Raw genomic sequence first — 25,595 nt, forward strand, 5'->3', positions numbered from 1 at the left:
AACTGGCAGTTATTTTTCATTCCTTAATATTAGACCCTGCTGCCGATATATATATTAATATTATACGCTGCTGCTGATATATATATAAATATTAGCACCTGCTGCTGATATATATTAATATCATACCCTGCTGAAGATATGTATAAATATTAGCCCCTGCAGCCAATAGATGGCATTATTCTTACAAATAAAATGGATTGGAAAAATCCAAAAGTCTACCATAAAGCTATACAAATAGCTGGTTTTACATAAACATGACTCTCTATATCAAAGCTAATCTCACATGTAGTTCTTTAATTTAGATAATGCTGAAGAAAGGTGTGAATAATGATTGCAGTTTAGGAAACATAATGGCACATCTGATGACCGTGCCTGGGAGCATCTACAGTAGCTCTGTCCTCCTGGTTCCACTAATTTCTCACCTTGCCTATTTTGGTCTTGCACACCCACTCCTAACTACTATATAGATGAGAATATTATTTACATTCTGGATGGAAGCCTTCCATGACCAGTTTGTGCCACATGCATTTGGCACATGAGAGTGTCAGACAAATGAACCACTACAGTAAAAGTGGTGGAACAAAGCATTGCAAAAAGAAATCCATGGTAGTGCAGAAGAAGAATGTGACCCTTCTTCATAAACTCTTCATACATGTAAGGTCATAAAGGAAGATTTATTTACCAGTATGTGTGCAGTAATGCAAGAGTAAGGTCCTCTTCTTTTTTTATGTGATTTTAAATTTATTCCACTGATTGTAACAGCGCTACAGAATCTGCAGGCACTATATAAATAAATATAATGTCCCCAGAATGTAGTGACTGTACCTTCACATACCTGATGCATACAAGTGTCCTATGAATATATGAACAGAATATATGGGTATATGAATGTATGAAGGGCCGGCCCTTCAGTGAAGCAGAGTGGGGCAACTGCTCCAGGCATCAACTTTGCCACCCCAAGCCCTTTTTTTTTTTAAAAAAAAGAGAGAGGGGCGCCGAGTGGTTTTCGCTTACCAAGTTGTCAGTACCCGCTTGGCGCCGCTCTCTCCTCTGCGAGCCCTCTAGCTCGGTCTTTGCTTGTAATGCTGAGCGCCGGAAGATGACATCATTTCTGGCACTCGGCATTACAAGCCGGCACCGAGACCAAGCAGGGAGATTCGCCGCAGGAGTGCTGAAAGGTAAGTACAATGTGGGTGGGGATAGGGTAGATAATAGTGAGGGAGAGATAAGGTAGATCATGGGGGGGGGCAGAGGAAGGGTAGATAATGGGGGGGGGTGGCATTTTAAACTTCGCCCCAGGCGGCTTAATGCCTTGGGCCAGCCCTGAATGTATGGGGAAAGGAAGCTCACTAGGGTTATAAAAGCTCTCTAATAAAATGCCATTACTCACAACAGCCCTTCGCTTTGACTAATGAAACGAGTGTGTGATCTATATATAGTTTACACATTAAGACTGATAAGAACCATTTGTATGTTCTACTATCATCAAACTTTTATTAACGTTGGTCCAGTAGGATTAACCTAGAAGATGTAAATACAGTTGCCCAGGTTTGCATCATGTAAGGCTGCTTTCGTATCTATCTAGTGGAATTTTGGCAAATTAACTCTTTAATACATGTGATAGCTGATTAGTCATTTTAAGCTTTTCTGATGTCCTTCTTGCAAATGCATAATATATGCGCGATATTCTTATTGTCAATTAATCCTAGCATTTGCTCGGCAATCGTTCCGAGGTGTGGGGGCTGTCAGGCTTTTGTTATGAAGTAATATTTGCTATAGGTACTGATGTATGTTTTTCTTGTATTGATATATGAGGTCACAAGGCAGTTCATGATCAGGAACCTGTAATCGTACATCAGAATGGTATAAAATGACCTCACCTTCCTAACATCCTATTCTATCATCGTCTGTGATGAGTTGGCTGGGATTGTAAGAGAAGTACTTTGTTGGCCCGCTGGGTCTTAATTCTCCAAATAAACTAACACAAAACTACAATAAAATTAATATTCAGATTAATTCCCAGGTTTAAATGTTCACTGAGTATATTGTTTTTGTTGTTACACTGTATTTGCATTCATTTAACTTTTCATTTATTTATTATTGATTTGTAACTTTCTAGTTGGTTCTGATGGTTATATTGATTATTGTTGCTTTTTCTCTTTATTGTATAGTGATTTAAAAATTTCATGGAAATTCATATTTTAGAAGAATTTGAATTGCTCCTGTTGAATCCTTTGTTTCTAAAATATATTCTTGTCATTCATTTAGAATATATATTTGTTTTTTGTTTTTTTAAATTGCTTTGTTCATCTAAAAGTGAAAGTGACATCGTTCCCCATGCCATATCTGCCGTGCCTCAGTAGCCAAATTCCTGGACAAATTCCCACCAATCTGAGTAAGCCCCAAGGCGAAACACGTTATTGGAGGATCACAGGGGGGACTATTTTTCACTTGAGCGTTGCATTTGGATTATGTGTTTTTATTTGTTATATTGTGTTTAAAATAAATACTGCGGTTTGCATATTTTGCACATTTAGCATTACTGGCACATACTGCATCCTCTGCACATATTGCTCAGTTTTGCACAGTACCATTTAAAGACTCATCCCCTACTGGATCCATTATTTTTCCTGCTGCTAGCTACATTTACACTGGTATTAAAGGGGAAGCACAGCGTAATCCACACCAGAGTGGGGGCTCTGGATTAGATCTTCACCAACAGATGGGTGTGTGATCCCAAATCACACATAGCGATTGCGATTGGAGCCAGTCACATTGGCTCCACTCATGTGAGTGTTCTAGCCCATTACTTTTATTGCATTAATTTGTGTCGCACACAGTTTGCACTATTATTTGTTTCTTTTATGTACATCCCGGATTCTGATCTGGATGTACCCCCATCCTTTAACCCCAAAGGGGTAAGCTATATCTCCTTATTTGCTTATTTGCTCCACTCACTGTGGTGGGTTACACCACCTCTATTCTTTTTTGCAGATATACCACTCAACTTCTCATCTTGCCCCCTTTTAATTGCACATTTTTTTTTGTCATTGAATAAGGATCTCTGGCCAATCACTCCAGCCGTTCAATGTTAGGATGGGAACAACACCTTGGATAATTATATAAACCAGGGGCCACAAATGACCATGTTATATCTCCTAATAAGATACACAAACTGTACAGCAGAAGAAATGTCTGTTACATCTTACTAGCAAACGGTAATAATCAATCTAGAGCATGAGAGGACATTAAAAGCAACTCATCACTGTGACGTCTTATGATGAAATGGTATTGTAAATTGTAACAAGAACCAGGAGGTCTAACAGCCCTCAAGATCTTGGTATTAAATTACTTCTCCTTTGGGGAAAAAAGGTCTCCAAAAGAACTGAACGCATTTTGGTGATTTCTTGTGCTGACTGTGCAAGATCTGCACAAAAAAACCATAATCCCTGTGCAAGAGTTTTTGAAAAAAAAAACAATAATATAATGGCTGTAAAACTACAGCTAAGTGCTCCTAGTGAAATACCCCAAATTGTCTGCTTTCCAAAAATATAAACAATCCAGTCCATTTATTATGTTTTTGTGATTACCTTTACAAGCCAGCATAACTGTGAAAATAATGCAAGACTTTGAAACAGCAATGTATACCTTCTATATACCTAATATTTGCCTTATAATTGACACAAACATATGGGATTCTTATACATAGAAACTCACTAACACACACCCGATCATATCCCACTTACACATCCATGCTCACACACAATTACACAACCATGCTCTCTAGCACACACAGGTACATATCCATGGTTTCACACACACACACACAAGTACACATCCATGCTCACACACAGACAAGTACACATCCATGCTCACACACACACAAGTACACATCTATGCTTTCACACACACAAGTACACATCGATGCTCACACACACACACACACACACACACAAGTACACATCAATGCTCACACACTCACAAAAGTGAGTACACCCCTCTCTGCAACAATTTAAACTAGTGTACAGCCTGTATAACAGTGTAAATTTGCTGTCCTCTTAAATTTACTCAACACACAGCCATTAATGTCTAATACTGTACATATTGTGACATTCATGTAGGATTGGTGGTGGAAGGGAGGTATGTTTCTCCTTTCCTATGTGAAGTAACACCAGAGTCTTCCACCTGCTAGGTGATTAATTTAGGTAAATGAGAGGGTGGATATAAAAGGGAAGCCAGGAGGGCAGGTAGCTCTCTGGCTGTGGACACAGAAAGCCGGTCTGTGGGAGAGACATGTGAGTAAAGGTTGCTGGACATATTATGTTAAGTAGGCAGAGAGAAGCTCTCCAGCTGGTAGTGAGGGACATCCCTTGTATAGTAAGTGTCGGACAGGCAAGGTATTTCTTTTGTTGCTGTGTTGTTATATTTCTTTTGTCTTTGCAACCTTTCTAATATACCTGACCCTTTGTCAGATTGCACGAACTTACTGCTGTTTGCCTGGTTTGAATGAAAACAGGCACTTGTCCCTGGACCTCAGCGAGGGGCGATCCCAGACCTATCTCACAATATATACAAACACATATACATACATCCCACCTCCCGTCCCCGCTTACCTGTCACTGCTCCTGCAGCTTTTTCTCTGGCTGGGGTCGCAGGGGTCGCATCGGGCCCCCTAGAGGCACAGGACCTGAGGTTTTGTCCTGTCTACCCTTTTCACAGCGAAGCAGAATCTGACACCACTATATAAAGTAATAAAAAGTAATAAAGTAATAAAAAAAAAAATTCCTCTCAAATTAATTTTCATGATTCACAACAGCCCTTTGCTTTTGCCAATAAAACTTAATTGGGATTCGATACATACCATATTTGCTCGATTATAAGACAAGGTTTTCTTCAGAGCAAATTCTCTGAAAAATACCCATCGTCTTATATTCAAGGTAATTTTATAATCCTTCTTCAAATAGAGGTCTGACTATAAGACTAAGATTCAGTGCTGCAGGGAACCTGGATCCTCCTCCCTGGCAGCCAGTAGACGTCTGCACGATGTGCGCAGACAACCTCCGTTGCTGCCCAGCACTTCTGCCGGGGCTTCTATAACTGTCAGGGGCACGGCAGGAGTAGGGAAATAGTGGAGTCTGGTATGTAGGACACAGAATTCAGAGCGAGGTATGAAGCAGGCAAGGCCCAAAAAGTGGAGTCGGTAGCAAGCCGGTTTTGGTATACAGGCAATCACGGGACGTAAACAATGTCTGGTACACAGGATATGACGGTAGTTAAGCAGCGTCAAAGAATAGACAGGTCTGGTACACAGGATATATGATGAACATAAGCAGCGTCAGGAAATACCCAAATACAACACAAAAACTCAATTTAATAGGAAGACACAGTATGAAAACTATAGAACCAATTTTCACTCACCTATACGTCCCAGAACACAACATGAACACTTTAGAACCGTTCCTACCTCACCTGCACGACAGAAAATACAACATGAACAATATAGATCTGCCCCCACCCCACCCTCACAATCAGAACCAGAGGAAAGCCTCACTAGACCAAATAGAAACATAGAGCAAGAGCAAGCTTTTTCAGACAGGGAGCCATCCCGAAAGGGTGGCACAAATAGAAAAGATATCCCATCACGGAGGGAAGCAATAGAACTAAGGAACCGTTATATCCCATTAGAACAAAGTCCATGGAAAAAGAGAAGGTATCAAAGAGAACAAGAGGTCAGAGGGGTAGAGGAAAGGAGAATAAATGCCAGCAGACACTAATACCAGAGGAAGAAGGAATCATAAACATATCTCAGATACAATTAGAACAAAATGAAATCTGCCTTCTTAGAAAGGCTTCAAATTTGCTCCGGCCAAAGGTCCTAATCAATTTGAATTATTTTTAGACACTCAGAAATACCTAAGAAAATTAACTGTTAAGAGATTTTTCTGTAAATCAGAGAAATCAACCGACGACAGAGGCACTATGAACAAAATAACCCAGGATCAATTCTCCCACACCAACCTTAAACCTAAATCTAAATATTGGGGTCTTTACGGACTTAGTTATAAAGGACATGGAAAAACTGACACAAAAACACAAATCATTTAACCTCAGCAAAGACGAACAGCTGGCCATACGTAACATTAAGGAGAAACACGATATAGTAGTTAAACAAGCTGATAAAGGGGGAGCCACGTTTATTATGGACCGGACATATTACATTAAAGAAGCCAATAGAATATTGGAGGAGACTACCACATATAAAAAATTAAGCAAGGACCCAACTAACGATTTTAGTAGAACACTATATGGGATACTAGAGGAAGGTCTAAATTCGGGAATTCTAAATAAAAAAGAGTATAATTATTTAAAAAGACAACATCCCAAACTACCAGTGTTCTATTTCCTCCCTAAAATACACAAGAACCTTAAGGAACTTCCCGGCAGACCTATCATCAGCGGGCTGGACTCCCTAACATGTAATACGTCGGAATATGTAGATCATTTCCTACAAAAATATGTCCCCAAGATCCCAGCATACTTAAAAGACACCACACACTTACTACATATCCTTAAAGATATACAGTGGTCCCCATGATGGCTATGGGCCACCATGGATGTATCCTCCTTGTATACTGTCATAAACCACGAACAAGGTATAGAGGAAATAGATAACACCCTGTCTAGAGATATGAACATGGACCCTAAACAAAAATCCTTCATCCTTGAATGTATAGATTATATCCTCAAATATAACTATTTTTGGTTTGAGGATAATTTTTACCTACAATTATGTGGCACAGCAATGGGCACCAGGTTTGCACCCAGCTACGCGAACCTGTTTGTAGCTGAGTGGGAGAATGAATCAGTATGGAATAATAGTCCTCACGGTGCAGACCTGGTGCTCTGGAGGAGATATATAGACGATATCCTCATCATCTGGAAGGGAACAGAGGAAGGACTACAGAATTTCATACAACATATAAATAACAATCATTTTAACCTTAGGTTTACCTCTAACATTCAAAACACACAGATTGAATTCCTGGATGTGGAACTATTTGTAGAAAATAATAAGATCATGTCAAGAAACTATACAAAACCCACCGATAAGAAAGGGTACATCCACTACGCCAGTTGCCACCACCCACAGTGGCTTAATAACATACCTAAAGGGCAACTCATGAGAATCAGAAGGAATTGCTCAAAAGATGAGGATTTCAGGATAAAAGCAGATGAGATAACGAAAAAATTCATCGAAAAACAATATCCAACAGAAAAACTAAAGAGTGGCCTACAACAAGTGCAAGAAATCAATAGACAACAACTCCTTGAACATAAAAGTAAAAATCTAAATATACAGAAGGACTACAGCTTCTCATTCTTTACAAAATATAACACGCAAGCCAACCAAATCAAAAAGATTTTGGACAAACATTGGCATATATTGAAAAACGATGAGATTCTTGGTAGAGTTTTGCCCAACAAACCTCAAATTATTTTCAAAAAAACTGGTTCCCTAAAGACGATACTTGCCCCCAGTGTACTACCCAAACAAAATATCAACACTAATCCACATACATTTTTAGCCACTAAACCAAAGGGCTTCCACAAATGTGGACATTGCAAGATGTGTGGCCCTCTCCCTAAAAAAACAGATCACTTCCTAGGACATATAACGGGCCTTACGTATTGTGACCGCTTCCGTTGCGCTGCCGCCGGCATGGACGCCAAGACGCAGCCCGCGCGGTCGGCTCCCTGCTCGTTCCGTTGCGGGGAGTTTGAGGGATCTTGACGTCGTGAGAGCCGTATGCGCATGCGCGAACGGCTAAGCTAATGAATATTCATGTCACTCTTAAAGTGACATTTATCATTTTTTCCTCCTCCCCCTATTTAGGAGGGTAGGAGGATCTGTATTGTTGGAGGGATATTTAAACCCTCATTTGGCACTACACCCTTGCCTGTCTTAGTGCCTTTTTGCCTACACAATAATGATCATCATGTTCATAAAGCAATTTTTTTTTTTTTGTTATTATGTTTTATTCATTATTTTTTATTCATTTGTATTCATGAGTCAATACCACATAAAAACACTCAATAAATATATTTACAGCGGAATCCTACAGATATATAAATGACAGTACATGTAGAACGGAACTTGTTTAATTCCGAGCGATTCATTTATTTATTTACACACTGTCTTCACATATAGGGATCAGCAGTCCTTTTTCCTGTCTATTCTTCATATTTGCCTTACGGCACACATTGCTAAAAATCCACGATCGGCTCTCTCTGTCCCGCTAAATAAAAAATGCTGAAACACTCACCAATGACCACTTCCACATTGAGAAGAATCGCCGTACGAAAAATGAATGAATCCTGGAAGTAGAGCGTACTGACGTCAGACGCAGGGACACAGACGGCACAAAGATGGCGCCGTACACACATAAAAGAACTTCCAAAGACCACGATCGACACTCCTGATGAAGCCGGAACTGGCGAAACGCGTTGAGTTACTTTTTTGGACTATTCTATTACATTTTACCAGGACCTATACATGGTTTTAAAAAATAACTTTTCTTTTGGTCTTTAAGCTATTTACTGTATCCTATATAGATTCAGCTTATTGTTAATTAGAAATAAAAAATAGATTTTTTACTATATCGATGGTGTGGACAGCCATAGTCACTGTCTGATACACACTGCACACTCCCGGGGCTGAGGAACACACAACCGGGACCACACCGGGACCACACTGTGACCAGGGATTACGGGCATATACAAACTTTTCTAAGTGTAAGTACATTTCTAACTTTTGCGTTCCCTACGTTTGAAACAGTACCACACTATGGGATCCCCTTGGTTCTCTCTTTTGTCTCCTAACATAAACTTCATACGTGGATCCTGAGGTTGACCTTTGTTACGCATTTACCAACACAGCAATATTGTGAGTGGAAAATTCGGGATACATTGGGTGGATTACATTGATCTGTACACCTACACTATATATTTTTTCTGTTTTCGTTTTTATTTTTTTCCCATTTATATCGAATGGAATACACGAGCGCCCCTTAGTGGACCTTGGCTTAGATACTTTGTTATTACTTTATCTTTGCTCCTTACACTGGTTTTCAACTTTTTTTCACCTTTAGCGCTACGAAATAGCAGGGTCTGGTACACAGGAACACGAAATATCGCAAAGGAACAAGGTAAGTATAGGTAGCACAATAATTGGGCATAGCTTATTGCTCAGTTTTAAACTTGCCGCTTGAAGAACGCCACACACCCTGGTGTGACGTCACTGAAGCGCGTTCAGCCGTTTCCGAGTGGGGACGCATAAAGTTGAGTGAGGGCGCGCATGCTGGTGCCATGAGGGATGCAGAGGAGACAGGGAGGACCGGAGCTGCCGTGCAGGACCTGGTACCCGCGAGCCGCGGGTACTCCGGTGAGTCACTGCGTCAGGGTCTGGAGAACGGACCCTGACAATAACTGAGTGCCAGCGTGACTTGATCTGCCGGTACTCTGTCAAAGCCCTGGTGGGAGTGCCGGGTAGCAGCAGAGACGCGCTTAACCCAAACGTTCACCGGTTGGCCCACTAGACACCAGGGAGTCTGAAGCATGGGGGGCAAGTCTGGGGATCATTGGTAAGTCTGGGGGCCAAGCATATACATATAGGGGAGTATAAGGTGGGTGGGTAGGCAAGAGAATATTCTTGGCTGGAGCAAGGGTGGATCCAAAGTCTGACTTTGGGAGGGGCACTCACACTAACAGGTCAGGATAATGGAGAGCAACGAGGTCAAAATCGGAAGCCAGAGTCAGGAAACCAGGAAAATCGGGAACGCAGTTTAGTAGCCAAGGGTCGGGTAACGGAGGGCAGCAGAGTCGAGGAAAAGCCAGGTTCGGTACACAAGATAACACTAGGAGATCAAGAAAACCGCACAGGAAGCTCAATAGGAAAACAATCACTGAGCTCTGAGCTATGCTGGATTTTAAACTTGCCGCCTGGGGGAACCTTGCCCCCAACCGTGACATCATCCGTGCGCGGTCCCCGGCGTCTCCATTTGAGGACACATAAAGTTTGTTGAAGGCGTGCGCGCGCCTAGTGGCAGGCATGCTGGCAGAGGAGGAAGAAGCCGGAGACGTGTCGCGGGAATCAGTACCCGCGGGTACTCGGGTGAGTAGCTATGTCGGGTCCGGAGTTGCGGACCCTGACACCAAGACACACACAGTCAGACATTTGCACAGTGCATGTACACAGACACTCACACTACCACAACCAACCCTAACGCACACACGCATATACTTGACACTAACACACATGCACACACACTGCAGTGACAAATCAATGTATTAAATGTAGGCTAATGATCTAGAATGCATACTTTTGTCCAGAGGCTATAGGAATAGCGATATAATGAAGGCTGTTGATCTAGCTGATCAAAAATCCTGGGATGATCTTCCTAATGCAAATCAGAGGCTTGTTTACTTATCTGATACAATGTCAGGTGCTGTTATATTTTCTACACGATGTAGCAAGGAGTTTAACCAATCAAAACTATTAAAAAAGACACCTTGGGGAGATAAAATTGGACGCTACTTATAGCAGGTTATTGAAAAAGGAACTCCCTTTGCACCGCCAACAGCTTGAATTTTGGCTGACATGATCTCTCCCACTTTTTTACAGGTAATCCTTATAAAGCGTCAGCTCCTGGCCTGTTTTCATGTGGCCATAACATTTGTAATTGTTGCCCTTTTGTTGTGGTAGATAAATGTTGTAGATCCAAAAAGAATTCAAATGAAACACTATATCAATTGTACAACATCTCATGTTATTTATTTAGTTGCGTGTAAAAATGTGCTGTGCAGTATGCTGTCCTCCTCTCCGCTAGGTAATTACTTCATGACCATTAGTGGTGGTGACCCATGTTAGTTAGAATTTTATTGCAAGACAGGAGGCTCATATTTGCTTGACTTTCTTTACTGTCACCTTAGCAGCAAAGTTAAAAATAGAACATTGGTAACCAATCATAAAACAGTCCAACAGTATAAACTTGGATGCAGCCCCTCCTACTTCCTCTTTCTTTGCTGCTCACCATGAAGTCAGGTCAGCCCTATTACATTATATTTCTGTGTGATTCAGATTTATTGGATTAATTGTATATTCCGTTTTATTATTCTGCTTATATCCCGTTTTTTGTCTGTCTATTTTATTATGGGTTTCCTCCCTTTGTCTATATATATTTTTGTGAGACACTTATTTTACACTTTCCCGTTTTTCCTCATTTCGTTTCTTTATTATTTGCCCCTCTTGGTCCTTCCTTACCTTTATCCTTTGCTGGGAGCTTGTCTCTGGCTCCTCAGCAGTGTGTTTTTCTTTCTCGTCTACTCCTTTTTCCTTTGGTATTACCGTTTGTACCGTTTGCCGTTTTTTCTATTGCGGCCGCCATCTTCTCAGCTCGTTCTCGTCTCGCGAGACTTCGGGCGCCATTTTGTTTTTCTCTTTACTCGGCAACGTTGCCGCGCAGTTGTAGTTTAGGATTCAGACGTGCAGGTTCTTCTCCTCGTGTTCAGCGCTGTTATTGAGCTCCTACGCCTCGTTTCAGCTACCGGAGGAGTTATTTACCTTCCGGACAGTGCCTCAGTGTATAGGCTCTCTTCAATTTAAAAAAAAAAAAAAAAAAAAAAAGTTTACTCCGGTGAGACTTTGTTTTTCTATACTGGAATTTTGCTCAGTGTTTCCCTGACATTATCGACAGGCTCATCCTGTAACAACCCTTTCATTGCCGTATCACAGCAGTATATTTTGCTTATTATAAATTTGTTTTTATTTGGAAGTCTGTGACTCTTTAGTTAATTCTACATTATGTCTGAGGATCCTAGTCCTTCTCAGGACTTTATTTTGTCATGGTTAGAAGCCAAATTCTCTTCCTCCATGGAGTCTCTCATAGCTAAAATGGCACATGCTGCTCCTGCTCCTGCTCCATTAGATCCCTCTCTACCGCAGGAAATATCTGATGGTGATTCAGAAAAATCTGAAGTATCCCATACATCAAAACGTCCCTGGAAAGGGAATAGTATAACTGCCGGCAAAGGCAAAGGTCCTGCAAAACGTCCCAAGTTGCTTCAGGACAGATCTCAATCATTAGAGCTCGAGGACGTTAATTCCGGGGGTGTTCTTCAACTCCTCGATGAATGGAAAGCGACATCTTCGGATGACTCGCAGCACTCAGATTTTCTGGCTACGTCCAGAGATCGTCACTCACAATATATACGTGAGTCGACCGTGGGTGAGCCCCAGCAGAAGTCTACTAATGAGACGTCTTTATTATGCCAAACCGCTTCTGCTGATACTCCAGTGCATGACCCTGCAGGGGTTATTTTATTTGAGCCATCCAACATGCGCCATCCTAAGGCTACAGAATGGGCACCTCCAGAACACCTGAGTTTATACCTACAACGATGGCTACGCAAACCATTAGATAAGGAGGTGCGTAACAAATTAAGAGCAGAATGTCCTCGCCCGATCATTCCGGGAAAAGTAACGGTCACTCCTGAATTTGACCAGAATGTGGTTTCTCTCCTCTCCCAGAGAGGTCGTGACCCACGTAAAGGATTGGAACAAGGCCTGAAATCCACGCAGGATAAACTGTTGGATATAGTGGGTCCCATTACTCAAATTTTATCTTTGGCGGACCGTGCCCTTCTTCAAGATTCTATACTAGATCCTCGACTTATCAGAGACTGGGCCCTCAGGGTCGTTTGCCTGCTAGGCAATGCAAATGTGGCTATTTCCACCGAACGTAGAAAGGCGGCACTGCTCAGAATGGATCCTCGCCTAGCGGAACTAGGCTCCAAAGAGTTGGGCTCTTCTGCCAATGGACTCTTATTTGGCGATACTTTCGTGAAAGAATTAAACAGATATGTTTCTGTCATGACATCATGGACAAAAGCCAAGTCTTCCATGCGCAAGGTCTTCAACCCAGACACCCGTTTTTCCGCCAGGGCTGGACGACAGAGGGGCCGTGTCTCCAGCCGCTTCACACCCACAGGCTCCAGGAATTTCCAGCAACAGAATACCTCTTTCTACAGAGGATCATACCGTCCACGTGCTTCCTACACCCGTGGTGGCTACAGAGGGAGAGGTTCTACACCATCTTCCAGAGGCCGCTTCAATTCCGGTAAGTACTGTGTCTCATCATCATGCTTCTCTTCCACAGGTAGCAGGCAGAATATCCCGTTCCTACCATTATTGGCAGGAGATCACTTCGGATCCTTGGGTTCTTCATACGGTAAGGGGTTATCTAATAGATTTTGTTTCTCCTCCCCTACAAGATCAGCCTCCTGCTCCGGTTTTCAGACCCACTTCTGCTTCCGACCTCATAGACAACGAGTTATCGTTGCTGCTAGACAAAGGGGCCATAGAACGAGTCTTCGGTCCTCCCGTTTTTGTCAGCTCAATTTTTCTGGTCAAGAAACGCACAGGCGATCTCCGCCCGGTTATCAACTTACGGGCTCTCAACAAGTTCGTGGCCTACCATCATTTCAAGATGGAGGGCATTCATCTATTGAGAGACCTCATGAAAACAGACGACTGGTTCACTCGTCTCGATCTGAAGGATGCATATCTGTCGGTCCCCATTCATCCTCATCACCGCCAATTCCTTCAGTTCCATTGGAATCATCAATTATGGCAATTCAATTGCCTTCCTTTCGGCCTCAGTTCAGCCCCTTGGTGCTTTACCAAGCTCCTCAAGCCAGTAATGGCTTTCTTCAGATCCAGGGGCATAAGATCCATAATCTATTTAGACGATATCCTCCTGTTTTCCCAACATCCAGGACTTCTCCAATCCCAAACCTCATTTGTCATAGAGACTCTTCATCTTTTGGGTTTCCTGGTCAACATGCAGAAATCAGAGTTGATTCCGACTCAAAAAATTTGTTTCCTAGGATTCGACATCGATTCTGTGTCCGCTCTTCTTTGCCTTCCAAAATCCAAGATTGCCAACATCAAGAAGGAGATTCGCGCTCTTTTGCGCATCGATTTTTGCCCCTTACGGAGACTTTCTCGTATGGTGGGCCTCCTCTCTTCTTCGATCCAAGCGATCTTCCCGGGTCCTTTGTACTACAGAGCGCTCCAACGACTGAAAGCATCCTACCTCAGACGGATACCATCTTACGACCAACCGGTTCATCTCACTACAGAGGTACGTCAAGAACTCCAGTGGTGGCTGTTCCACATGCAAGCCTGGAACGGCCGGGCGATTTTCGGCGCTCAACCGGATTTCGTTCTAGAATCCGACGCCAGCATGCTAGGTTGGGGAGCGAGATCATTCACGGAGGCCACGGGAGGTCGATGGTCTCGAGAGGAGAGTACTTTACACATAAATCATCTAGAACTGATCGCAGGATCCTTCGCCATTCGCAGTCTGGCAAAAGACCGCTCGGACTGCTGTCTTCTCTTACTTATGGACAATTTTTCAGCAGTCCGCTACATAAATCGTTTGGGAGGAACTCGTTCCAAAGGTCTGACGGAGATTACGAAACAAATTTATCAATTTTGTTTCGAAAGAAACATATCCCTGTTGGCAGAATATGTTCCGGGAGTGGAGAACCAAACCGCAGATTGGTTTTCCAGGAATTGGCGAGATGCCAGCGATTGGATGCTCCACAGAAGTGTCTTTCGTTCCCTCGATTCCCTCAGAGGTCCTCTTACGCTGGATCTTTTTGCATCCCGCATAAACCATCAGACTCCAAATTTTTTCAGTTGGCTTCCAGATCCGGATGCTCTAGCTACGGATGCTTTCTTACAAATTTGGCCACCATCGGGAGCTTATGCTTTCCCTCCTTTTTCTCTCATTCCCAGAGTCATCCAACACCTCCTCAGGACGCGAATATCTCTCGTCCTAGTGACTCCATTGTGGCGCTCCCAGCCTTGGTTTCCAGCTCTTCTGGAAATGTCGATCCAGGATCCTCTAGCTCTCCCTCTTTTCCCATCTCTTCTCAGGGGACCAGAAGGTCAATCCCATCCTCTGATTATCGAAGGCCGTCTCTCCTTGGTTGCTTGGACGATTTCCGGGGATTTCACCCTGTCCAGGGATTATCGCAGGACGCTAGAGACTTGCTCAGAGACTCTTGGGCTCCGGGTACACACCAGGCTTATAGAGCCGCATGGAAGTCCTGGTCTGCTTGGTGTGTGGGACGACAGACTGATCCCCATTCTGCCCCTGTAGCTTTCATATTAAATTTTTTGGCAGACATGTTTTCTTCTGGTAAATCTTATAGTTCTATTAATTTGTCCCGTTCGGCCATTTCCAGTGGTCATGTCGGATCCAAGGAAGGGCCCATTGGAAAGGATCCTTTAGTTTGTCGTCTTCTCAGAGGTATTCGTTTACGACGACCTCCGACTGCTAAATACGATTCCTTCTGGGATGTTTCCATTCTCCTTGATTTTTTGCGTCAATGGCCCGATAATGATTCTTTGACTTTACGTCAATTATCGGCAAAACTTACCTTGTTACTTTGTTTACTCTCTTTTCGTCGTGTGTCAGATGTTAGGGCTTTGGAGGTTGGAGCAATTTCTTTTTCTCCTGAAGGAGTCATTTTTTCTATTCGTAGACGTACGAAAACTTCTTCGACTTCTATTTCTTATCCTTACCTCTCCGAGGATCCCAAACTTTGTATCGCTAGATGTCTTCAGACTTACCTTGCTGTTACTCGTCCTCTGCGTCCCGTTTCAGCTTCTCAACTTTTAATTTCTTATTCTAATCCTTTTCTTCCGGTTTCTTCTCCTACTTTGGCGAGATGGATTCGTTGGCTTCTCACGCTGGCGGGTATTGATCTTCATTTTGGGGCTCATTCTGTCCGAGGTGCAGCGGCCTCGGGTGCTTTCTTCGCCGGAGCTTCTCTCTCCGACATTCTCCACACAGCTGATTGGTCACGCGCATCCACTTTTCGGTCCTTTTATTTTCGGCCCTTATCTTCGGCTGTATTGCCTTTATTGGCCCGACGTTAAAAAAGCAAATATGAGCCTCCTGTCTTGCAATAAAATTACACAATTATTCTAGACTCGATGACCGAATAATTGGAATTTTAATAAAGACAGGAGGCGAATATTTCCCTCCCTCCCACCCTTTTTTCTTCAGTGTTCTTAAATATATTTTGCCTGTATTATTACTTATTGGTGAAATGTTTATACCTTCGCTATATTTATATATATATATATATATATATATTTTATTTTTCTTGGTATATTGATTATTTTATGCTTATGGCATTCGGATGCTGTCACGTGTCTCTCTTCTTTTTTCAGTCTAAACCATTGTGTGGGATCTCCTGGTTCCAGTTTTACCTGATGTCCAGGGTTTCAATTTGATGCTCCGATCAAGTTTCTTCAGATGGTTCTTACCTGTTTCGTCTTCCGTTCCATGGTTCGCAGATTGCAGAAAGAGGAAGTAGGAGGGGCTGCATCCAAGTTTATACTGTTGGACTGTTTTATGATTGGTTACCAATGTTCTATTTTTAACTTTGCTGCTAAGGTGACAGTAAAGAAAGTCAAGCAAATATTCGCCTTGTCTTTATTAAAATTCCAATTATTCGGTCATCGAGTCTAGAATAATTGTGTAATTTCTTGGTATTGAACGCATCTTCAACTCCCCACTACACACTAACGCATCATAACAAGAGAGAAGTGTAGTGGATCTATTATTTAGGTACCAGAAAAACTTTCGGTCACGGATTGGTAAGTCTGGGGGGGAAAGTGGCATGTCAGGGGGTATAAGGCATATCTGGGGGGAAAAGAGGCATAGTGGTGGCAAACTGGCATATCTGGGGGAAAGAGTGGGATATTAGGAGGTATAAGGCATATCTAGGGGCAGAGTGGCATAAAGGGGGTTTAAGGTATATCTAGGGGCAGAGTGGCATATCTGGGGGGCAGAGTGGCATATCTGGGGCAGGGTGGCAAGCCTAGGGCAGATGTGCATAACTGGGGGCAGGTGTGGATAACTTGCTGGCACATTGGCATAGAAAAAGGAAATAAAAGCAAGAAATGCATTTTTCTCAATAATAGTTTTTAGTAAATATGAAAAAATAGTTTACATGTAAATTCATATTTACTAGTAAAAAAAATTTCAATATTATAATTTATTGTTTTCTTTAGTGGCACCATCATATTCCATAGCGCTGTACAATGGGTAGACAGGATATAACAAGTAGTATGTAACATAACAATTTGACTTACAGAGGCAACAGGTGAGGAGGGCCCTGCTCAAACGAGCTTACAATCTAAGGTCTAGGGTAGTCTTATATTCAGGCTTTTTCTTTTTTCCTAGATTGATATTCAAATTTTGTGGGGTTGTCTTATTATCAGGTCGTCTTATAATCGAGCAAATCCAGTGTATCATACACAACCAGGGGCCAGAAATTCAATGACCATGTTATATCTATTAATAAGGCACACAGACTGTGCAGCAGAGGAGATTCCTGACATATCTGACTGGCAAAGGAAAATAATAAATCTAGAACATGAGAGCGCATTAATAGTAACTCATCACCGTGACGTTTTATACTGAAACGGTATTGGGAATTGTAACAAGGACCAGGGGGTCTACCGGGACTTCCCTGAGGATATCCGGCCACAAGCTGGGTAGGCGCTCAAGTACTTGGTATTAAAATACTCCTCCTTTGGGGAAAAGGTCTCTGAAAGAAGTGGCTGGTGATGGGAGTAACGGGGTGAACTAAAAGAGGGAAAGACTTGCAGATTTATTAATGTGTCGTTTTTACATAAGTTGTATTTTATTCAGTATGTTATGGCATTTAATTCTTTATTTTATGTGTTTCTACCCTTCCCTATGCTGTGTGCCGCCCCATAGTAAGATGAGCATGTTATCTCGTGCGCCCTGTAGCTTCCAAATATCATTCACTGACCTACGTGTGGGGTATTTACATAATATGGAGATGCAAATGAACACATTTTGGTGATTTCTTGTGGACGCTGTGCATGATCTGCACAAAAAAGATAATCCCTGTACAATGAGTACATGCTGTACAGCATATTCTAATAAATATTGTGTTTTACGAACTTCCCCAGTTGCAAGCTTTGTAGTTTTTTCCTTATGCTGCATATCACGAGATACTATCCTCCACATCATTCTCTGTGAGTGAACCGTTATATAGAAGGATTGATGCATACTGCCATGAAATACATTGTTGCCAATTGCTGATCACAGTGCTGCTGATTGCCAAACACTTTCAGTGGCTGATGTTCTGCTGCTCTTAGAGTTGAGGAGCTTGTCTTGTGGATACCCATCTCTTCTACATACTGGATATGGTAGTAAGAAAAAAATCTAAGTCCGCCCAATTTCGTTTAGCTTTATTCTTTAAATATCACAAGCACGGGTATAAGATGAAAAAACAAGAACATGCGCATTTGAGTTTTCACCTGTCATAGAGGACCTAGCAACTCTAAGGTTACATAGATTTCACATAATAGGAAATCACGTGATGTCATGTGAGGTATGACACAGATTTGTCATGATGATGCATTGCTACACCACATTTTGTAAAAATATTGTAAATGATATGACATCAAAACTGTGGTTTCCATTCACATATTAGTGATGCGACTGAGTGATAGGTGGAGAGATGTCTAATAGGTTTCTAGTAGTAAGATTAATATATTTGTGAAACATTTGTCTATAAACAGGAGTAGATGTGCATCATAATACTAACAAAATCATCACGTTCTTCATCCTGTGGAAATTATGACGACTGTAGCAGAAAACACAGATATTTTATGGTTTCAATCATCATTTATTGATACATATATATGATGTTATCAAATTCGTATTATTATCTATTAGTATTAATAATTAGTTAAACTATACGAGGCCTCTTGGCTGGCCCTCCGTGGCCACTGCTTTCTTCACGAGAAATCCTCTTCCTATTTTTCTGGATTGAGTTCTTGTCACAGCGCTGCCTGGACCTTCTGCACTGAGCCATTTCCTCGTAAAAGTCATGGTAGATAGAAATCTTGGCTCCAGTTAGATTGTTTATTCGGTCCATGTGGCTGTGGAACTCTGGTCCATGGGAAGCATCCTTCTCTGTGATCATCAGAAGGGCGTGGATCATCTCATGAAGCAGAGTTTGCTCCAGATCTCTCCTCGGCCTCAAACTCAGCAGGGGCTCACTAAGATGTATAGTGCACAAATTTCTGCTTTTGTCATAGCGACAAAGCCCAGCAGCCGTAATCATCCTCCGATTCCACTTCACCTCCACGTGGGTTAACTTTCCCCAGAAAAACAGGTGATTCAGCTTCAGAAACAACTCACGGATATTGTCTGTGGGGTCCAGAAACTCCCAAAATGGGTCAACCACTGAACTCCCCTCTGTTTTTAAAGAATCCATAGCAGTAGGGATCTTCTGAAATAGCTCCAGCTCTCTCACACAAGAGTTATAACGGTGCCAAAAACAGAATGGCACAATGTCATCACAGTGCCTTGACTCCCAAGCTTACCGATGACATCATAATAGCTGCCATAGTAGCACTGAATGTTTACACCAAACTGTAACTGGTTTTTAAAATGTAAAATAAAAAAAGCTATGTTTTAGGGGGTCCAAACTTGTTATTGTATGTGCTAAAACAAACACCAAGGAGAACATTGACAGATTAATAAGAAAGTGTGATTTTTTTTAGATAAATATTAGGTTTAAAAAGAAAGGTTATATATATATATATATATATATATATATATATATATATATATATATATATGAGCAAAATGAGAAAATGTCAGTAAAGGATAATTAGAGTAAAGACAAATGAAGGGAGTTATATAAATGAGGATGAAGATCTAGCCAACTGCCTTAAAAAATACTTCTGCGATTTCTTCAGAGGAAGATGAAGGGACGTTATAAAAGAGGAATAGGGAGACATGTAAAACATGTGTGTTCATAACGGAATAGTAAAATCTACAAAGTAAAAACACACAAATCCATGGGACCTGATAAGATGCAGTGAATGTTATGTAAAGCTTCGGGTATCCTGGCAGTCATTAGAAGAATTATTTAACCAGTGGCTACTGACAGGAGTCTAGCATTTAACTTTTCAAATCAGTGTCGTTTCCAGCTTTCATATTTGGGGGGGGGGGCACATGGGGGGACAGGGATATATATATATATATATATGTATATATATATATATATATATATATATATATATATATATATATGCGTTAGACATGCATTTTTAACTACAAAATATGTATTTATCTCTTTGAAGTAAAGACCTTGATTGAAATATGATTTAAAAATAACAGCTGAACTGGCAGTTATTTTTCATTCCTTAATATCATACCCTGCTGCCGATATATATTAATATTATACACTGCTGAAGATATATGTATATTAAAATTATATGCTGCTGCTGATATATATATAAATATTAGACCATGCTGCCGATATATATATTAATATCATACCCTGCTGAAGATATGTATAAATATTAGCCCCTGCAGCCAATAGATGGCATTATTCTTACAAATAAAATGCATAAAATCCAAAAGTCTACCATAAAGCTTTACAAATCGCTGGTTTTACATAAACATGACTCTCTATATCAAAGTTACTTCTCATGTAGTTCTTTAATTTAGATAATGCTGAAGAAAGGTGTGGATAATGATTGCAGTTTAGGAAACATAATGGCACATTACAATAACTTGGGAATGGACATTAATTTTGCTATGGCTAAATAATATTATGTGGCTTAGAGTAACCAATAAAATAATCATGTTCTATTAACATTTTTCAACTAAACCACAATTTGTTCCCTATTTTATTTGTAAACATGTTATAAAAGTGTGCTTGACTGGCTGGAGGGGGTTGTGTCAGAGGAAGCATTTGAATATAAAGGTAAGTAAGAAGATGGAAAAGAGAAGGAATAGCAAACATAAAAACCCAAGTCACAACAATCTGACATCTGCTCATAACTTTTATAAAGTAATAATAGGTATAATTTAACAGAGTAAAAAAATGAAATAACAAATAAGTAGATATAGAAGACTCTCTATCTATCTATCTATCTATCTATCTATCTATACATATACATATTTGTTTCGTCAGAAACCAGTGATTAGCTATAGGCGGAATAAAAATGTGCGTGATTTGTTGGTCCCTGTAGATCCAGTGAACAGTTACACCACTAAAAATAAGAAACATGATAACTATGGCAGTGTAAGATGCCTGGGATGCGTGACATGTAGTCATATGACACCAAGCAAGACATTTGCCCATCCACACACAGGGAAAGCCTTTAAAATTAGACACAGAATCACCTGTAAAATGACATATGTGATATACAAAATATCATGTCCGTGTGGATTGGCTTATATCGGCAAGACGGAAAGCACACTGGGAGAAAGAATCAGAGGACACCGGTCAAGCATCAGAGTAGCATATAGGGATGGGGTCTCTGACAAACCTGTGGCTAAACATTTCCTTGATAAGAAACATCCGTTGTCTTCTCTTCGCTTTATAGCGATTGACCATGTCCCCGAATCCCGAAGAGGGGGTGATAGAGGTAAAACCTTATTACAGCGAGAGACATTTTGGATTGTACAACTGAAAACTTTGGCCCCAGCAGGGCTGAATGAAAAATTGACATTTTCTTCATTAATTTGAAATGTTATTGTTAAATACATGTATTGTCATGCTACAGTATTGATACATTTTAAATATCTTGAGAAGTAGCATTGATATCTAGAAGTAAAAGATACTAAGATGGCTTAAGTTTATAGGAGGGTCCCAGATAAGACTATTGCCCTTGTATAGGGTTTTAGGGTTGATTGTGTACATCTCTTCTCGATCCATGAATGGTATATGCGGGGTGGATATAATTTCTGCAATTATACATTATGCTAGCGAGTGCATAATTTTAATTGGTGATGGATATTGGGTAGATTATAATTAAAATGTGAATGTCTATAGATGTCAGACACTTGCTGGTGTCTGTATTAGCAGGGTAGAAGGAGCCCAGAATGCAGGACTACAGGAGGTAAGAGAAACAGTCCAGAGTAGTGGAGATAGGGCACGATGAAAATAAATCAGGTAGAGGCAGCACACAAATAACGTAGTCAGGTCACAGGCAGGGATCAGGTTCAAGCGGCAATCAATAGCGTAATCAGGTCACAGGCAGAGATCAGGTTCAGGCAGCAATCAAATATAGCGTAGTCAGGTCACAGGCAATGGTCAGGCAACAGATAGGGTTAAACAGGATGCAAACAGGTTAAGGAGCACAGAACTGGGGACGCTGTGTAGGGTACAGAGCGTCTCAGAATATCTGAGCACCGACATAAGGGAGCTTGGGGTTTTTATAGAGATTCCAGATGTGGCGTCCGACGTCACGTCTGGATCTCCACCCTCCGTACCGCCCCAACCACCTCTTTCCTATGGGACGGCACCAGAGGTGCCGCCCCTCCATGGGAAGCCTCTGTCCCTACTCCTCCCCCTCCCTCCTGCATACAGTTAGCAGGAGGAGGAGAACTTAGGGAGGCATGCCAGAGAGCCGCCCCCTTCATGGGGACCCGGACCGCGTCGCCGACGTGTTCCCCGGCTCCCCGCATGGACGCGGGAGTGAAGAACACGCTGCCCGCGCTGGTGACCGGGACCAGGAACCTGCCGCAAGCAGATGTGGTCTGCCCCAGGAGGTACGTCCCGGACCTCGGACGGTGATTGAGTGATTTTAAGCTGGTTCAAGGATCTCCCTTGAACCCGGCTTAAAATCACTCAAGGGAGCCAGAGGTCTGTTAAAGACCCCGGATACCGCTCCCTTGCGATCCGCACGGCAACCCCCGCTGCTAACCGCACCTTCTTCCGGCTGCAGAGGGAGTCAGAAGCACCGGTAAGTTTTTTGGGGGAGGGGTTAAATGGGAGGCATAAGGCATTTCTGTAGGCAGATTGCTCTAAGAAATGCCTTTTAACCCCCTTAATGTCACTCTGCCTCCTGAAATGCTTTAAACCTCCCTATATGCCACTCTGCCCCATAATATGCCTTTTAACCTCCTAAATGCCAGAGTGGCATATAGGGGTATAAGGCATTTCTAGAGGCAGAGTGGCACATAGGGGGTCAAAAGGCATCTCATGGGGCACAATGGCATATAGAGGGTTAAAAGGCATATCATGGGGCACAGTGGCATATGGGGCAGAGTGACAAGCCTGGGGGCAGATGTGGATAACGGGGGCAGGAAAATAAAAGGAATTAAAAACAAAAAATTCTTCTCAATCATAGCTTTTATTAAAAACAATTAGTTTACATAGTTTACATGAATTAACATTTACTGGTAAAACGTTTTTCCTACAGGGTGGTCTTATATTCAGGGTCGTCTTATAATCAAGCAAATACGGTGATAAGGGCCACTGTCATGGATACAGACAGCTTTGTTGTAACGGCTTGCCAAGAATGCCAAAGTCAAAATTAAAAGACCCCTTATATTGATAACTGTAACGGGTTCACCAAGAGAGCTGTAGTAACTCCCAGAGATCACCCACATGTATCCTCCTCTTGTCCCCGGAATCACTTCCAGCACCAGCCAGCATGCGCACCTTGGAACCCTGCTATGTGTACCCAATAAGTAGACACAACTACCTTGAACTGAGTACAGCAGGAATGAACAGTTTATTGTAGTAAAACATAGACTGATATAGCCACAGAACTTCATTAACATAAATTAACAGAGACATGTATTCAACCCAACCTTTAATCCCCAGTCAGCAATCCTATTGATGGGATTAATTAAACAATGGAGTTCCTGCCCTTTTGGCAGCCAGGCTGGAGCCATCTCTGACTACCTTGGGCCCCTGTATGACAGATCATTCTGTCACAATAACATTTACCCTTTTAACATGCATTTGAGATATAAACTAGGTTTGTGTATTTTTGAGTGAAATTTCATCTGTATGTCGTATTATAAAATATATCTTAAAAGTGGTTCTTCTTTGTAAGATGTTGCAGCCCAGAAATGCATGGCCTGGCTAGATGGGCTTAAGGGTTTTAAGTGCCGTCATAGTCCATGTTTCTGTGAATGGCGCTGGTGTGTAGATGTGACATTTCTGAATGCTAGGTCCAGCTTATATTCTGATTATAAGCTTTTCATCACATAAGGCACATTGTGGATATCCCAGTTTTCCTTTTCTTTTTGTTTCCTTGTTCAGTTCTTGCTGTCACTGTTTACCCATTTATGTCAAGCAGTATTTCTAGCGATAAGACTTTACCATCTAACCTAAAACTGCACTCGTGTACTACCACATGTTCTTAAAACAAATCTTTTCTTCCCTTCATTTTCTTTCTTACTTTTTTGTCTCATGTTTTTCAGTTAGCAAAAAAAAATATTAACCATCTTTTGTTTTCTTCTTGCAGGAGTCTTGCAGTTTGTGGAAATCACCGCCGGGGTGTTGGTGTTGATCTGTGTTGTAGCATCTTACGCAGTTATTACTGGATACACATCCGCAGCTGGCTTTAGTACGTTCAGTATCGATTCCGCATACAGTCCTTTTGAAGGCAATGAGCTACAGCAAGTGCGGGAGATGGACATGCAATACACTCAGCTGAGGGCACCAGGAGTTTATGGCGGAGTGGCTTTCAGCATGCTGCTGTGTGCATTCACTATTTTATTCCTGATTTTGGGGGCTAAACCATTACACAGTGTCTCTGTGCGAATCCTCTTTGCAGAACTGATTTTTGACGCTCTTGCGTTCCTGGCGTACGTTGTTGCAGTCGGACTTTATCTGCACTTTATTAAGCAGGTAAACGCCACCGAAATCTGCAAGGCTAGAGAGAGAGTTTATGCGGGCCGTGGCTACACCTGGATGAACTGTGAGGTGCAGGGAGGGGATGCAGCTGTTGCTATATTTGGCCTGATTGCTGCTTGCTTGTACCTTCCTAGCACAGTATTGTGTGGTCTCTATATCAGAACTGTGCGCGACTTTAAGGAAAATCATCTGCATTATGAATGTCCTCCTGAACCCTGCAACCAAAATGAACCCAGGGTCCGATCACGGGAAGAATTAGATTCTCATAGGTTTCATCCCAGCACACTGGTATAATACACTATAACAAACAATTGTGTCATTTTGCGTTATATCCATACTGCCGGTGTTACATGAAAGAATTTCTCATTTTATTATATGTGTGTGTTATACAATCTCATATACATATACAATATCATAGAATAACATTTCTTTTAATTGAGGCTTACAACATTTTTAGCTGCTTATAGGTAAAGGTTTTTTAATACCCATATGTAATCATGTGTAAATACTTGTAAATATATAAACTATTTTTACATAGTGTGAAATGTATGTCTTTTTCAAATAAAGTCAGTAAAAAATAATTTTCTTGTTGAGCTCTGAATGAGAACTCCAGTCATGACGCTATGTATATTTATGTCATAAGAATTACTTACCATAAAAGATCTACAAGAATGTCCACAATCTCTGCTAGTTGTGTATGTTCAGTTTCTTAAAACAATGCACACTGTGAACATAAAGTGTGTAACCACAGCTAGTCTCAGCAACAAGGGAGATGCTAGCAGTCATGTGTTCTTCCTACA

The 25,595-nt window shown here is 41.6% G+C and overlaps 1 protein-coding gene across 1 annotated transcript in view; it reads left to right on the forward strand.

Moving 5' to 3' along the window:
- The window catches only part of LOC128496662 (MARVEL domain-containing protein 3-like), a 50,454-nt gene extending 25,078 nt beyond the window's left edge, over nucleotides 1-25,376 (forward strand). The window contains exon 4 of the mRNA XM_053466393.1: nucleotides 24,404-25,376. Within this exon, the coding sequence (XP_053322368.1) occupies nucleotides 24,404-25,089 (686 nt within the window). The 3' untranslated portion in view covers nucleotides 25,090-25,376. The remainder of the gene's footprint in view (nucleotides 1-24,403) is intronic.
- Nucleotides 25,377-25,595: the final 219 nt, after the last annotated feature.

This window comes from Spea bombifrons, chromosome 5 (assembly GCF_027358695.1).
Source record: "Spea bombifrons isolate aSpeBom1 chromosome 5, aSpeBom1.2.pri, whole genome shotgun sequence".
NCBI lineage: Eukaryota > Metazoa > Chordata > Amphibia > Anura > Pelobatidae > Spea > Spea bombifrons.